This window comes from Oncorhynchus tshawytscha, linkage group LG22 (genome assembly GCF_018296145.1).
Source record: "Oncorhynchus tshawytscha isolate Ot180627B linkage group LG22, Otsh_v2.0, whole genome shotgun sequence".
Lineage (NCBI taxonomy): Eukaryota > Metazoa > Chordata > Actinopteri > Salmoniformes > Salmonidae > Oncorhynchus > Oncorhynchus tshawytscha.
The window spans coordinates 16,931,981-16,948,091 of record NC_056450.1 but is presented as its reverse complement, the minus strand read 5'-3'; the positions used below and the strand labels follow the sequence as shown (position 1 = coordinate 16,948,091).

General features: G+C 41.6%; 1 protein-coding gene across 1 annotated transcript in view; it reads left to right on the top strand.

The window, feature by feature from the left end:
* The window catches only part of LOC112221956 (metabotropic glutamate receptor 4-like), a 323,222-nt gene that overhangs the window by 288,973 nt on the left and 18,138 nt on the right, over positions 1-16,111 (top strand). Inside the window, exons 7-8 of the mRNA XM_024384429.2 lie at positions 2,938-3,138; positions 10,175-10,311. Of these exons, the coding sequence (XP_024240197.1) occupies positions 2,938-3,138; positions 10,175-10,311 (338 nt within the window). The remainder of the gene's footprint in view (positions 1-2,937; positions 3,139-10,174; positions 10,312-16,111) is intronic.

The window sequence follows — 16,111 nt, the reverse complement described above, 5'->3', positions numbered from 1 at the left end:
TCGTCTCATTGATTGGACTCCAGGTTAGTTGACTCCTGACTCCAATTAGCTTTTGGAGAAGTCATTAGCCTTGGGGTTCACATACTTTTTCCAACCTACACTGTGAATGTTTAAATGATGTGTTCAATACAGACAAGACAAATACAGTAATTTGTGTGTTGTTAGTTTAAGCACACTATGTTTGTCTATTGTTGTGACTTAGATAAAGATCAGATCACATTTGATTACCAATTTACGCAGAAAGCCACGTAATTCCAAAGGGTTCACATACTTTTTCTTGCCACTGTATAGCATTCTGTTGGTGGCAAAAATATTGTATAATCATTTTAATTTAAAAACGTGAAGTTTTGAATCAAGTGTTTTTTTGTACCATATTTATGCCAATTCCTTTCATCCATTTGTATCTTTAATATATGGCAGGCAAACAAGTTCCCTGACTTCTCCCTTTTCCACTCTCCTCCACTTTTGTGGTATTGCTGCAATCTGTTGGTTATAACTTTGGATTGAGCAGATATTCCCATATATTTTCGATAGCTTCACATGTGACATAACTCCACTGTTTATATTCATATTCATAATGTCATTAATAAATATAATACAAATAACGTTTAAAAAAAAAAAAAATTAGTATATTCGAGTTTGACCATAACATTTGTATTAATATTTGTTCTATCTTTTCTGGAGGATAAAACTGAAATTGTAACCAGCTTTGCATAGTTAAGAAAGGGCCATACTTTAAACAAAATGTCATTTTCAATTAGTTGGAAATGAGAAGTTGTAATCTATATAAAGGCAAAAAGGCAATTTTTGACCAACGGATGAGCCTTTCTTAATAATCTACTGGAGAACCATTTTGGGTTTAAGTATAATTTATGTATGAGTGAAGCTTTTATTGAGATGTTTAAAGCTTTAATATTGAATCATTTTAACCCCCCTCCCATATAAACTCATATTCATTCATTCATTCATTTTGTCTGGCTTAGCATTCCAAATAAAATGAAATTTTTTTTGCTCATATGATTTAAAAAATGAGTTGTTTGGAGTAGGCAGTGCCATTATTAAGTAAGTAAACTGTGATAGGACCCAGAAGTTAATCATTGTGATTTACCTCTCGATGGTTGCAGAATCTTATCTATTTTTGCAAACTTTCTATTGAAATTGATTCTGGTAAGTTCATTTATATTTTTTAAGATGTGAACACCATGTATGTCTACTTCACCATCCACCTATTTTATTGGTAAACTACAAGGTAGTGTAAACACTGTCTTTTAGCAATCCAATACATAGTGAGGCAAGAAAAGTGATCAAGATCTTCAATGAGACTGTGCAGGGAATCAGATTGCGGACTTAAGAAAAAACTTGAGACATCGGCATACATTGACACATTGTTTTTATTCCCTGGTTTTCTAACCCCTTGATGTTCTTGTTGGATCTAATTTTAATAGCTAGCATTTCAATGGCCGTAATAAATCGACAGAGACAACGGACAGCCTTGTTTTACTCCTCATAAAAGCTCAGTACTTTCTGAGAAGTAATCATTATTTACTATTTTACATCTGGGGTTCCTGTACATAACTTTAACCCATTGTATAAGAGATTCACCAAAATTAAAGTAACCCAGACATTTATATATATATATTCTAGTCGTACTCAAACATCTTTTCAAAATCTGCTATGAAGACCAGGCTTTTTTAATGGATTGGATCTTTATACTTACCACCTGGGTCCTGTTTTAGAAGTAATGAAATCAGACCTTCTTGTTGAGTACCTAAAAGTATCATTTTTTAGGAGTAATTAAAACATACTAATAATGGATCTTTGAGTATATCAAAAAAGGTCTGATATACCTCTACTGGTATACCATCAAGCCCTGTTTTTTCCCAGACTGAAAATATGTAATTGCCTCAAAAGGTTCATCTTCTGTAAGTTGACCTTCACACAGGTCTTTCTGTAATTGTGTTAATTTTACATGTATTATTATTAGGAAAAAATCCTTACAGTTATACAGTGGAAATGGAGAAGACTGAAAAGAAAACAAATGCTTAAATATTTTGCTTCCTCTTTCAAAATATAATTTGGTGAATCATGGATGACTCCATCATTTGTAACAAGTTTCAGTAAATTATTTTTGATAGCATTTCTATGTTGGAAGTTTCAAGAAAAATGTTGTGCATTTTTCACCATTTTCCATCCAATATCTTTCTAATCAGACTCCTCTCAATGGCTAAAACCTCTGGTCTAGTGTACTGATAATATAGTCTAGACTATAGTCATGCCTCTGTACGGAATCACAACTCACTTATATAGAGCAGTCAGACCCAATGCCCCCACCTTGGCTGGTGGTTATGATTTTTCCTTCTCTTTTTCCTGCTGTAATAATAGCTAAGACCAGCTGATTAAAGGCCAGTGGAGTGTCCCACTGTCACTCTCTCCATGCCAACGCGCTGACAAGGCAGCAGCTAATTGCAGGACCAGGATGTTAATTGAAACCTTACTTGGTGATTAACACATTTCCAAAGCATTGAAACAACCTCGGCTATGATTAATATACACCTGTCATAACTAATTGCATTAATACTAAAGAATGATTAAGCCTGTCTTGCTCTGTCTTCCAGTCGTCCTCCACTCCTCCAACACATACTCTTGCCTTGACTAACAAACCTCTGATGAATAGTAGAACATAGCAGATGAACAAGACCTGTCGGTCGGTCATGTTTTCATTCTATATCAAAGGAGCCTATCCAAAAATACATATTTTTGTTGTATATTTTTAGTCTCAAGGGAACTATAATTTCAGTTGTACACCAGACAACGGGATATATTCACTGTAATACAGAAGTGTGTTTATTGTCTTTGGACTAGATGTTATTACATGAGGGTTATGCTACTGTATAAGGATTGAATTTAACAGTGGCTTTTATTTTGGTGTCCCTTTAGACCACGAGCGGATCGGGAAGGACTCGTCCTATGAGCAGGAGGGGAAGGTCCAGTTTGTGGTTGATGCAGTTTACGCCATGGCTCACGCGTTACACAACATGCATAAGGAGCTCTGTCCAGGGAAAGTGGGCCTCTGCTCTAAAATGGAAACCATCAATGGAACCATGTTGCTCAAGTTCATTCGCAACGTCAACTTTACAGGTTTGTCTTTGTCTTTGTAATGCAAACAGCAAACACCCGTGAACATATGCAAGGATGCAGAAACACAAACAAACACTATACAAATTAACACATTAGCAAAGGCATCAGCATTTCCTACATCTCTTGTCTGTAAGACAAAGCCTTACACTATACATTTGTAAAGCCGCTTTATCAATTGAAACAGACTTTGAAACGCCAGCTTTGTTCTTCCCACCACATTTCCTTGAATGATGTGTCTTACGAGTGTAATTATTTTGAAAACAAACTGTAATGAAAGAAACAACGTGGTTTTACAGCCAACTGAAATACCCCAGTCTACCAGAGAGCAGCATGAAAAATGCCTTCCCTAAATAATCAGTTAAGAAAACATGAAAGCAAAAGCAGACTGCAGTGCTTGTGTACAAACCGATTATTACAAGCTTACTGTTACTCAGTTCAGAGAACTCATCTGCATTTTTATGGAACCTCTGTTGCCGGAGAAGCATTTGAAGTGGGGGTACACTACACTGTAGTATACTGCAGTAAACGTGGGGAAAACATACAAGTGTGCTGCTTTAATGGAACATGTTTAAAGAAAAAGACCTTACAGTTGTGGTGTAAGGTAAAAAAGAGAAAGTGGACATTTGATTACAGTCAGCCACAACTATGTTTAAGCTTGGTTAGTATTAGTTTGTAGATCCATTAAAGGTCAATTGTAAAAGTTGCAATGCTAATTATTGCTGCATTTTCTGACAGAAAATGGCGCCAACACTGTCATACTCATTTTATAAACCTCAAAGTGACAACCGCAACTCCAGTCTTCATCCGTGTTGAAATTTCAAGGAAGGACAAACTCAGATCGCCTAATAACCAACCGTGTGACTGTGACTCATTGGCCTGCTAGGCTACTTTAGAGTATGGTCTCTGTCTGATGTCACTTTCATCTGTTCTAATAAGGTGCTGCTAATTATAAGTGAGCAGAATGTCAGAGTGACACAGTTCAGGCAATCAGGCTTAATGCAACACGGGCATCCTGACACCCACAGACTACTCAGACCCTCTCTTAGAGCTAATTATATGGTAATGAATGCCCTGTTTGGATGGAGGTGTGGTGTGATCCTAGAGGAAGGCACAATCCAGTTGAAGAATGGAAGGGAGAGCTGTAGGGGCAGAATAGAAAAGCTGAACTGTATAATGGGAGGGTTGGCTTATCATAGGGCTCAGATGCACTGCTTATAATGTTCTGCACAAAAAGAGACAATGATAGAGTGTATAATGAGTAGGCATACCAACTAGGGATGTGCATTATTCCCTTACAAGATGGTTCAATACGTACAGTGCATTCGGAAAGTATTCACACCCCTTGACTTTTTCCACATTTTGTTACGTTACAGCCTTATTTTTGAAAAATGTAAATCACTTTTTTTCCTCATCAATTCACACACAATACCCCATAATGACAAAGCAAAAACAGGTTTTTAGAAATGTTAGCAAATTTAAAAAAATATATACAACAACTGAAATATCACATTTACATCAGTATTCAGACCATTTACCCAGTACTTTGTTGAAGCACCTTTGGCAGCGATTACAGCCTGGAGTATTCTTGGGTATGATGCTACACGCTTGGCACATCTGTATTTGGGGAGTTTCTCCCATTCTTCTCTGCAGAGGCTCACAAGCTCTGTCAGGTTAGATGGGGAGCGTCGCTGCACAGCTGTTTTCAGGTCTCTTCAGAGATGTTCGATCGGGTTCAAGTCCAGGCTCTGGCTGGGCCACTCAAGGACATTCAGAGACTTGTCCTGAAGCCACTCCTGCGTTGTCTTGGTTGTGTGCTTAGGGTCGAGCAGCTTTTCATCAACAATGTCTATTTACTTTGCTCGGTTAATCTTTCCCTCGATCCTGACTAGTCTCCCAGTCCCTGCCGCTGAAAAAGATCCCTACAGCATGATGCTGCCACCACCATGCTTCACCGTAGGGATGGTGCCAGGTTTCCTCCAGATGTGATGCCTGGCATTTAGGCCAAAGAGTACAGTCTTGGATTCATCAGACCAGAGAATCTTGTTTCTCATGGTCTGAGAGTCCTTTAGGTGCCTTTTGGCAAACTCCAAGCAGACTGTAATGTGGGTTTTACTGAGGAGTGGCTTCCTTCTGACCACTCTACCATAAAGGCCTGATTGGTGGAGTGCTGCAGAGATGGTTGTCCTTCTGGAATGTTCTCCCATCTCGACAGGGATCCCAAGGTATCCCTTTAAGAATTCAAATTTCATGCCTGAACTTACCTCTAACCTTAAAAATGTGGAGCTAATGCCTTTTACACTTTCAAATTTGATCTTTGGGGCAAATTTGAGAAACATGGATGATTCTGATTCTAATTCTGACGTGCGACTGAGAGCAGAAACAGGCCGCCTATCTCGCGTTGCTGGGCACAGTGAGTAGGCTACTGATCTTCGCTGGGGTTGTTCAGCCTGCCAAATGATTTGTAGATCAATGACTGTCAACACAGTTACATGCATAGTTCAACACTGAAGGAGAGGGCGCATCAGTAGTCACAAAATATGAATCACGCAGTCTCATTTAAATCAATCAGTCTCACTCTAAATGAATCTCCCTTTACTCCACTTTTGACATCCAGCCTACCCCTACCACCTTTTCCAACCTAGCAGTAGCACTCCCTATAGAAAAGGACTTGAATTCCTGTGACGAAGCTGACTCAGTAGCTCTCGTCATGAGAGTGCGTTATTTAATTCCCCTTAGAAATTGTTTAGCGTGTTCATATTTCTAGTAATTAATGTATTCTAAAGGTATATACTGTTGTTCTTTTGCCAGTATCATGGGTACTTACTGTGCGCAAGGCAAGGTTAGTTATGTGTCAGGGAAATGTTTGGTTGAGTTGCATTGTGACGCATTTCAGTTTCCTATTTAAATGCAGAAATGTACCATTTTTGCAATCCTCCAAGCTGGATGCGATGTTCAGGGGCACATGAACACTTGCTACACTGACGAGAAATACGTTTGTTTATTTCCTTACTGTAACGTGTCCTGTGTCTGAAGTCTGCGTATCTCGGGAACTACATCTCTTGTCTCATGTCTGTGTGTAATGGGCGGGTGCACGGCTCCATAAGTAATATGTTTTGCCTCCTGCTGGCCTGCAGAACTTTTGCTGTTAAATGTGTATTCATTAATGGAAAGTATTTCCGCTTTGAGGATAAGCAGGAATGTTTTAGATGTTTATTTAAATGGCAAATGTAAATGTGGGTATGATGAAGATGTCTGTTACATGATTTAATATGTCATATTTGGGTAAAGAGCTCCATGGTTAATGGTATGGTCCATAGGGCTGCAGGTATAAAGGTGCAGTACCTGTTCCTTCAACCTGTGAACTGGGGAATTATCTTCTAGCTCTGGTATGTGAGCTGTGTGGGGAGGCTGTCCATTGCCTGGTATACCCCAACTTGCTATTTTTGGTTTGGCAAGGTAGGCCTGATTGAGGCTTAGGTTTTTGATTTAGATTCAAACCTGTATTTTGAGTCTGTTCATTTTGTTGATACCTTGTGTAGATTATGTAAATATTCATTGTATTTCGTCATTCACCGGGAACCACCACGACAATGACCTTTACTTGCATTACTGGAAGACTTCTCAATAATACAACTCAAAAGTATTGCGGTTAGACCTAAGATGAACTAAAAATCAATGACAAAAACACATTACCGGAAGGATGTATTGCCTTTAATAGTCTTACTGTACATTAGAATTTACAATTGAAAAGATTTTAAGGATAACAAGTGTTAACATGATCCCAGACCATTCTGTCTGGGACCTGGAAGCACCCATAACTGACTAGAGGAAAGGAGGCCATTCCTGATATTGTTGAGGAGGTTGGTTCTTGTTGATGTTAGTCCTACCACCATATTATCTATTTTTTTCAGAAACAATGCTTCTGCTGCACTGGCTAAATTGTGTCATATTCGGGGGATAGCATAGCTTACATCGTGAATTCCCTTCATTCAAAGAAAGCGAGATTAGAGATTTAAAAAAGCTCCAAATAGCTGAGATTGTTAGTTAAGCTAGAAAAATACAGTGTACTTCTGCATTCTTCAACAAACAATAGATACTTTCCTCAGTGAGTAGCCATAAGCAAACCTTCAAGTCAAGAGGGACCTGGCACATATGAACTTGCTGATTTGTAAAGCCAGTTAATTGTTGCAACTGCCTGCATATGAAATTTGAATTACAGAGTGGGGAAGCATAAACGCCAAATGCCATCCTCCCTGCCAGGCAACTAACAAAATTACATGCCATGACAAACTGCGAGGGCAGGGTAAAATACAGCTTGGAATTCAATGCAGCCTCCTTTGTGAGTTCGGTGTCACAAAGAAATAACAGGGAAAGGCTGACAGGACAATCAACCACAGCATTGGCTGACTAATAACCAAAAAAGGCTGGGCCTCCATTTAAAGTGGTTGTAAATTATAGCGTGTCATTGTCACCACTGAATCCTTGTGTTTTCAAAGCCTAATTTAGCATTTACAGAGAAATGTAGAAGATTGTGATAGTTGTGAATCTTCATATATGTAACAACTCCACAAAACACCCCCCCTCAGCCACTGTTATATATATATGTGTTTGTTTGTTGTTTTACGTGTGCTCGATGTACTTTAAGTGTGTTTTTCTCTGTGATTAAACCCCAGATATGATTATGGATTTGTGGTTTGAATGCAGGTCACTTGAGACCTTAGGGTAAACCACTGTGCATACAGTACAGCCCTTACCTTACGGGTTTTCAGCAGCTGTTCTGAAATAAAAAAATGTTATGTTCAGAGTCAGAGTCATGGAAGAATAACCCCTTGAAAAACCTTGAATATGTATATCACATACAGTACCAGTATGTAGAGTATATAAAAACAAATCCACAAGCCACTCAACCATCATCATGAGATGTATTTATGGATACTATTTTTACATCTAACCTTATTATTCAGTACAATGTATGTCATATTTACATAATGTAGGCGACTCAAATGATTCTAATATTACATAGTTGTACTTAACAGACTTGTTATACTTCTAATTACTTTCAAAGAGTCAGTCAATAGTAGGGTTAACATCATTGGTTCTTAAGAATGAAGTGTTTAAAACAAAACGTGTTTCAGCTGACTGGACAGTATTTTACAAGGCTGTAGACCCTATAGACCCCTCAAACTCAACTCTGTACCTCGAAGCCAGTGCCACTACATTTCTTCATTGTTCACCTCTGAACAGGGACAGATTTAGACCTGGGACACCAGGTGTGTGCAATTAATTATCAGGTTGAACAAAAAAAACAGCATGCTCTGGACCTCATAGGGTAAGAGCTGAGTACCCCTGCTATAGACTATTGCCTCAGAATTCAACCATTTGATGCCAGTTTTCACACATTCAATAAAAGAAGACTTTGACAAAACTACAGTAGAGCAATAAAATTATATAGAAAGTTGACTCCCTAAAAGTCTTGGAAGTCTTGCCCATGGAAGCCTCTTGAAGAGGTAAAGTGTGCCAATGCCAGTCTATCTCAAGGTTGCCAATTTTAGCTGGCACTAGATAAACCTTTCTAATTCATATATTTTCAATGACTCACACAGTACTTCATCAAAACGAAATGAAAGTGACTTGTATATGAATACAATTAGAGTAGTTTTCTTTTCATGAAAAATGTGTACAGTGGAGGCAGCAAGGCATTCTCATAACTCACCACATATAACAACTTACGTTTGCAAACTGAGAATATTGGCCTTTTGATCTGCTCTTCATGGGTGACACCTTTTCACTTGTGGACATTGCCCCTTAGAAGCTATTCTCTTTAGCTATAGAGAGACGGATACCTTTTGACTTGAGTAGATAGTGAGGTGGAGCACAGCGAATGTACGGGTCACATTCTTGGCAATCATGAAACATGATTATAAACTGGATGTGTTCAATGTGCATGTATCTCTTTGAAAGTGGGATGACCAACTCTTCTATGAGAACTCATTCCCTATAGATTAGATAATATGCTTAGCTACAGAGAAAACGTTTGACTGATGTTCCCCATAAGGGATATTTATATGATGTTCTGAAGCACAAAAAAAACATCCACTATCAATCCTAGGCCCATATTACATTTAAACAGGAAGTCAGCACTAAAATGAACCATCTTGTATTTCGAATCTCCTTTTAAAATCTAAGCTTTCTTATCCACTAACCTTCACAGCTGAGATCTGAGACCTGACTTGCAAGCACACCTATGTGTATTGCTTTGAAGTGTGTGATGTCAAGTGCCACCAAAGTGAGCTGCAACCATATTTTAAAGGGATGTGATGTGAGGAGGAGAGAGAGAATGAAAGAGAGATCCTCTCTAGGCCTTCTCTCTTTATCCGCATCTATCCACAGCCACATTCTCTATGGGGCAGCTGGCTGCTGTGCTCTACTCGGCTCCCAACAGAAAATCACAGGATCCCCACACCCCTCATTTGACACAGTGAGGGGTTTGTGAGCCTGCTCAGGACCAGGACCAGGCAGGAACACACAGAGAGGAAGAGGTGTGTGTGTGGGGGGGTAAATCAGGCCCCATGCTGTCATTAGACAGCGCTCTGAGGGGACTTTGGGGGCAATGTGTAACAAAACAACAGGCAGAATAAAAGAGAGTGAAATGATGTGCGATTGGGCACAGACATGAGCTGTGGTCCGACACCCAGGGGAGAAGTCCCACATGGCTGTCAGCATCCATTTTACTCCCCTCATTTATAACAGTATGGTAGAGAACCCATACCCCAACAGCTTAGACCTCATGTAACGCTATTCACATATAGCGTATGATGGGAAAAAAGACCAAGAAAATATTTTCGTACTACAGCTTTTATGAATTAACAAATACTTTATTACATAATTTCAGATAATGAAATGAGCCTCTACCCTCCAATGATTCTGATGAAATGTTTAATAACTATAACTAACTACTACTACTACTACTTTCATATTGTGTACAAAGAATGTGGATTGTTTTTAAACAAAAATGTCCCTTTTCATTTTTCTGCAGGAATTGCGGGCACTCCAGTGATCTTCAATGTGAACGGAGATGCCCCTGGTCGCTATGAGATCTATCAGTACCAGATGAAACACAACACCACAGAATACAAGATTATCGGCCACTGGGCAGACCAGCTCCATTTAGAAGTATGGCTATTACTCTCATTATGACTTCCACTTGTTTATTGCATGATACATTCAGTAATGTGAATCTGTGAAGGTTTATACAGTACATCGTATTTTTAGGTGAAAAAATATGCACTGGCTAAAAACATGTCTTATTAAACCATGAAATGAATGCATTATTCATTACTGTATCCATAGCAGTCCATGCACCTTGCCTTGAGTTGGGTTGCTTTACCATCAAAGTCATTCAGGACCTGGGATTTATCTATATCACAATAGGGCAGTAGATATCAGGGGCCGGCTGTGGGGTCACTGTTGCACACCCAATCCAGTTTTATCATTTTCATAGACCCCCCCCTAACTGTTGTGAAATGCAGGCCCAGGGGTAGCGATAGTAATATTCACAAAATGCTAACAACCATGTTGCCATTCAGAGACTGTTTACTTAGCTGATTCAGATTCTGAACCAGGCCATTTCAGGTAACCTGCAGGCATCCAAAACATATGATAATAAACAAAACAATGGCAAAAGGACAAGGTCATTATGTAAGCCTTACCATATTACAACATTTGCTCGTTCTACCTAATTAGGTGGAAAGTGCCTTTTAAGCAAGGCTTATGTGGCTGAGAAGAGGACAGATACAATATGTAGTTTCCTGCTGAGTTACACTAAATGCAAAAGTATGTGGACACCCCTTCAAATGAGTGGATTCAGCTATTTCAGCCACACCCGTTGCTGACAGGGGTGCAAAATCGATCACACGGCCATGCAACCTCCATAGCCAACATTGGCAGTAGAATGGCATTTCTGAAGAACTCAGTGACTTTCAACCTGGCACCGTCATAGGATACCACCTTTCCAACAAGTCGGTTTGTCAAATTTCTGCCCTGCTAGAGCTGCCCCGGTCAACTGTAAGTGCTGTTATTGTAAAGTGGAAACATCTAGGAGCAACAACAGCTCAGCCTCGAAGTGGTAGGCCACACAAGCTCACAGAATGGGACCGCCGAGTGCTGAATTGCTTAAAAATCATCTGTCCTCGGTTGCAACACTCACGACAGAGTTCCAAACTCCTTCTGGAGGCAACGTCAGCACGTTGTTGGGAGCTTCATGAAATGGGATTCCATGGCTGAGCAGCCGCACACAAGCCTAAGATCACCATGCATAATGCCAAGCATCGGCTGGAGTGGTGTAAAGCTCGCCACCATTGGACTCTGGAGCAGTGGAAACGTGTTTTCTGGAGTGATGAATCACACTTCACCATCTGGCAGTCTGACGGATGAATCTTGGTGGATGCCAGGAGAGAACGCTACCTGCCCCAATGCATAGTGCCAACTGTAACGTTTAGTGGTGGAGGAATAATGGTTTGGAACAAGGCCCCTTAGTGCCAGTTAAGTGAAACCTTAACTCTGCTGTATACAATGACATTCTAGACGATTCTTTGCAGAAATGGTTTGTTGAGATCGTTGTGGAAGAACTTGACTGGCCTGCACAGAGCTCTGACCTCAACCCCATCAAGTACCTTTGGGATGAATTGGAACACTGACTGTGAGCCAGGCCTAATCACCCAACATCAATGCACAACCTCACTAATGCACTTGTGGCTGAATGGAAGCAAATCCCTGGCAGTAATGTTCCAACATCTAGCGGAAAGCCTTCCCAGAAAAGTGGAGGCTGTTATAGCAGCAAAGGGGGGACCAACTCCATATTGGTGTAGTCGTCTTGTTAGATGGTGTTTTTTAAAAATGGTCCTTAAAAACAGATGTCTTTCATCCCACCCCCTTGTGTTTGGATTTATTCTAATCCACTAAAAGTTAATTGAATTGTGCCCTCATGCATATGTAATATTCCTTTTTAATATGCAACAACATAAACAAGATAGTTGCAGCCACACTGTGATTTGTGTTAAATTTAACAGGCAGCTCAACCGAGTGGGTCATCTACATTTTGGCCAATTGTATTCCCGAATGCCAGTCATTGACCTAATGCACAGCCAACACTTCCTGTCCTTTCAAAATAGGAGTTTACCCTAAATTAATTATATTCAATTTGATATCTATTAAGTTACATATTAATAGCTATTAATTCATATATTAATACCAAGATAGTGATATTTCTCCATTTCTATTTTAGATTATAAAATAGTAACAAAAAGTATTGTTGTATTGACCTATTAATGAACTGCTGTTAATGTAAATGGTTAGCTTACTGATATGTCCTAGAACCCTTGTTAACCATTGGTAATCTGAACATAGTAGACAACATAATTTCTGAAGAGCTGTCACTTCAGAATGGGGGGTGCTGTAGCTCTGCTGGTGTTGCTGTTCTGTCTGTCGAGGGCATGAGCTCAGGAAAGGAAGAGAGTGGAGGGGTCAGAGAATGACATAATTCAACAGAGTGACAATGAAGAGGTAGAGAGCAGGTTGAGCGATTCAGATTAAGAGACAAAGGCCTGAAGAAACAGAGACGACCCACAACTGACTGGCAAGGCCAACACCCACACACCTGCAGTAGACTCCTCTCCCCCGTTCCCTTCCCCTCCCTGCCTGCCTGCCATGTACCTAATCATACTTATACATGAATTATATATACCCATTGATTCTTAAAGAATATAACTTATAAATGCCTTATGAGCTTAGTTCAACTGTCATACCCCATCAGAACCCCAAATAAAAGCCTGTTTTACACCAATGTTTGTAAAGAATGTAAATGTAAACAAACACTCAAAACATGGTTAACACTATAATTTTGATATCATGAAGGGTCAGTCCTTGCATCCATACCTCTGTGTTACGGTTTTCTAGGTGTGAAGGAGAGTCGGACCAAAATGCAGCGTGTAGATTGCGATCCATGTTTAATGAACAAACGTAAAACACAAATCAATAACACACTACAAAACAAAGAACTTAACGAAAACCGAAACAGCCTATATTTGTGTAAACTAACACTGAGACAGGAACAACGACACATAGGACAATCACCCACGACAAACTCAAATAATATGGCTGCCTAAATATGGTTCCCAATCAGAGACAACGATAAACACCTGCCTCTGATTGAGAACCACTCCAGACAGCCATAGACTTTGCTAGATAACCCCACTAGCTACAATCCCAATACATACACACCAAAACCCCAAGACAAAACACACCACAATACAAAAACCCCATGCCACACCCTGGCCTGACCCAATATATGAAGAAAAACACAAAATACTTAGACCAGGGGGTGACAGAACCCCCCCCCCCTAAGGTGCGGACTCCCGAACGCACCTCAAAACAATAGGGAGGGTCCGGGTGGGCGTCTGTCCATGGTGGCGGCTCCGGCGCGGGACGTGGAACCCGCTCAGTCAATGTCTTAGTCCCCTCTCCTCGCGTCCCTGGATAGTTCACCCTCGCCGCCGACCATGGCCTAGTAGTCCTCACCCAGAACCCCACTGGACTGAGGAGCAGATCGGGAGTGAAGGGAAGCTCGGGAGTGAGGGGAAGCTCGGGAGTGAGGGGAAGCTCCGGCAGGTAGGTAGATCTACCAGATCCTGGCTGGCTGGTGGTTTCAGCAGATCCTGGCTGACTGGCAGATCCTGGCTGACTGGCAGATTCTGGCTGACTGGCGGATCCTGGCCGACTGGCAGTTCTGGCAGATCCCGGCTGACTGGCGGATCTGGAAGAGTCTGGCTGACTGGCAGATCTGGAAGAGTCTGGCTGACTGGCAGATCTGGAAGAGTCTGGCTGACTGGCAGATCTGGAAGAGTCTGGCTGCTCCATGCAGACTGACAGCTCAGGCTGCTCCATGCAGACTGACAGCTCAGGCTGCTCCATGCAGACTGACAGCTCAGGCTGCTCCATGCAGACTGACAGCTCTGGCTGCTCCATGCAGACTGACAGCTCCTTGCAGACTGACATCTCTGGCTGCTCCATGCAGACTGACAGCTCCATGCAGACTGACATATCTGGCTGCTCCATGCAGACTGACATCTCTGGCTGCTCTATGCAGACTGACAGCTCTGGCTGCTCCATGCCGGCTGGCAGCTCTGGCTGCTCCATGCAGGCTGGCAGCTCTGGCTGCGCTGAACAGGCGGAAGACTCCGGCAGCGCAGGAGAGGAGAGAGGATCTGGCTGCGCTGAACAGGCGGGAGACTCCAGCAGCGCTGTAGAGGAGAAAGGCTCTGGCTGCACTGAACAGGCGGGAGACTCCAGCAGCGCTGTAGAGGAGAAAGGCTCCGGCAGCGTTGGAGAGGTGAGGCGCACTGTAGGCCTGATGCGTGGTGCTGGTACTGGTGGTACTGAACCGAGAACACGCACAGGAAGCCTGGTGTGGGGAGCTGCTACCGGAGGGCTGGAGTGTGGAGGTGGCACAGGATGGGCTAGACCGTGAAGGCGTACTGGAGATCTTGAGAGCAGTGCTGGCACAGGACGTGCAAGGCTAGGGATGTGCACAGGAGGCCTGGTGCGTGAGGCTGGCGCCAACTTCACCAGCCGACTAACACGCACCTCAGGACGAGTATGGAGCGCTAACCCAGGTGCCATCAAATCCCCGACACATTCCGTCGGGCGAATTCCATGCAAAAAGCACCAACACAGCAACTCCCTCATTTCTCTCTCCTCCAATTTCCCCATTAACTCCTTCACAGTCTCTGTTTCGCTCACCTCCAACACCGGCTCTGGTTCTGGTCTCCTCCTTGGCTCCTCACGATAAACAGGGAGAGTTGGCTCAGGTCTGACTCCTGACTCTGCCTGAGCCGGTTCCCAATCAGAGACAATGATAAACACCTGCCTCTGATTGAGAACCACTCCAGACAGCCATAGACTTTGCTAGATAACCCCACTAGCTACAATCCCAATACATACACACCAAAACCCCAAGACAAAACACACCACAATACAAAAACCCCATGCCACACCCTGGCCTGACCCAATACATGAAGAAAAACACAAAATACTTAGACCAGGGCGTAACACTCTATGAATTTGAGAGTGATAACATTTCTACAGGCCCATACCTAAGCTTTTTTACAAAAAATAATCAAGTTAGCTACAGATCTTAATTTGATACTGTTTGCTAAAGCAGGAAACCAACAGGAAATCCAACAGGAAATGTGAATTATTATGTGTATTATAATTAATGGACATGATTGTAGGGTGTGATACATTTTTCGTAAGGGAAAATCAAGTCAGAAATTTCAAAGGGGAAATTACAAACTTCAGAAGCCTTTTTAAACCTCAAGTTGTTAATTCAGGACAGTTATCCTGCAACAGGATATTTAAATTAAGATCCTACATCTGTACTGCAAGTGTGTGTGTGGTGGCCTGACCAGCCTTTGGCTCTTAATCTGAATTGCTCACCTCGTTCTCTACCTCGTCATTGTCACTCTGTTGAATGATGTCATTCTCTGACTCCTCCACTCTCCTCCTTTCCTGAGCTCATGCCCTCGACAGACAGGACAGCAACACCAGCAGAGCTACAGCACCCCTCATTCTGGAGTGACAGCTCTTCAGCTCGTCATTAATGGGTCAATAAATACTATCATTTTTTGTGACTATCTTATAATCTTAAATCTAAAATAGAAATGGAGAAATATCAATTTATCTTGCATTAATGGATGCCGTAATAGATTTCTTAATATACTGAACAAAAATATAAATACAACATGCAACAATTTCAAGATTTTACTGAGTTACAGTTCATATAAGGAAATCAGTCAATTGAAATAAATTCATCAGGCCCTGATCTATGGATTTCATATGACTGGGCAGGGACGCAGCCATGGGTGGGCCTAGGAGGGCATAGGCCCATCCACTGGGGAGCCAGGCCCAGCCAATCAGA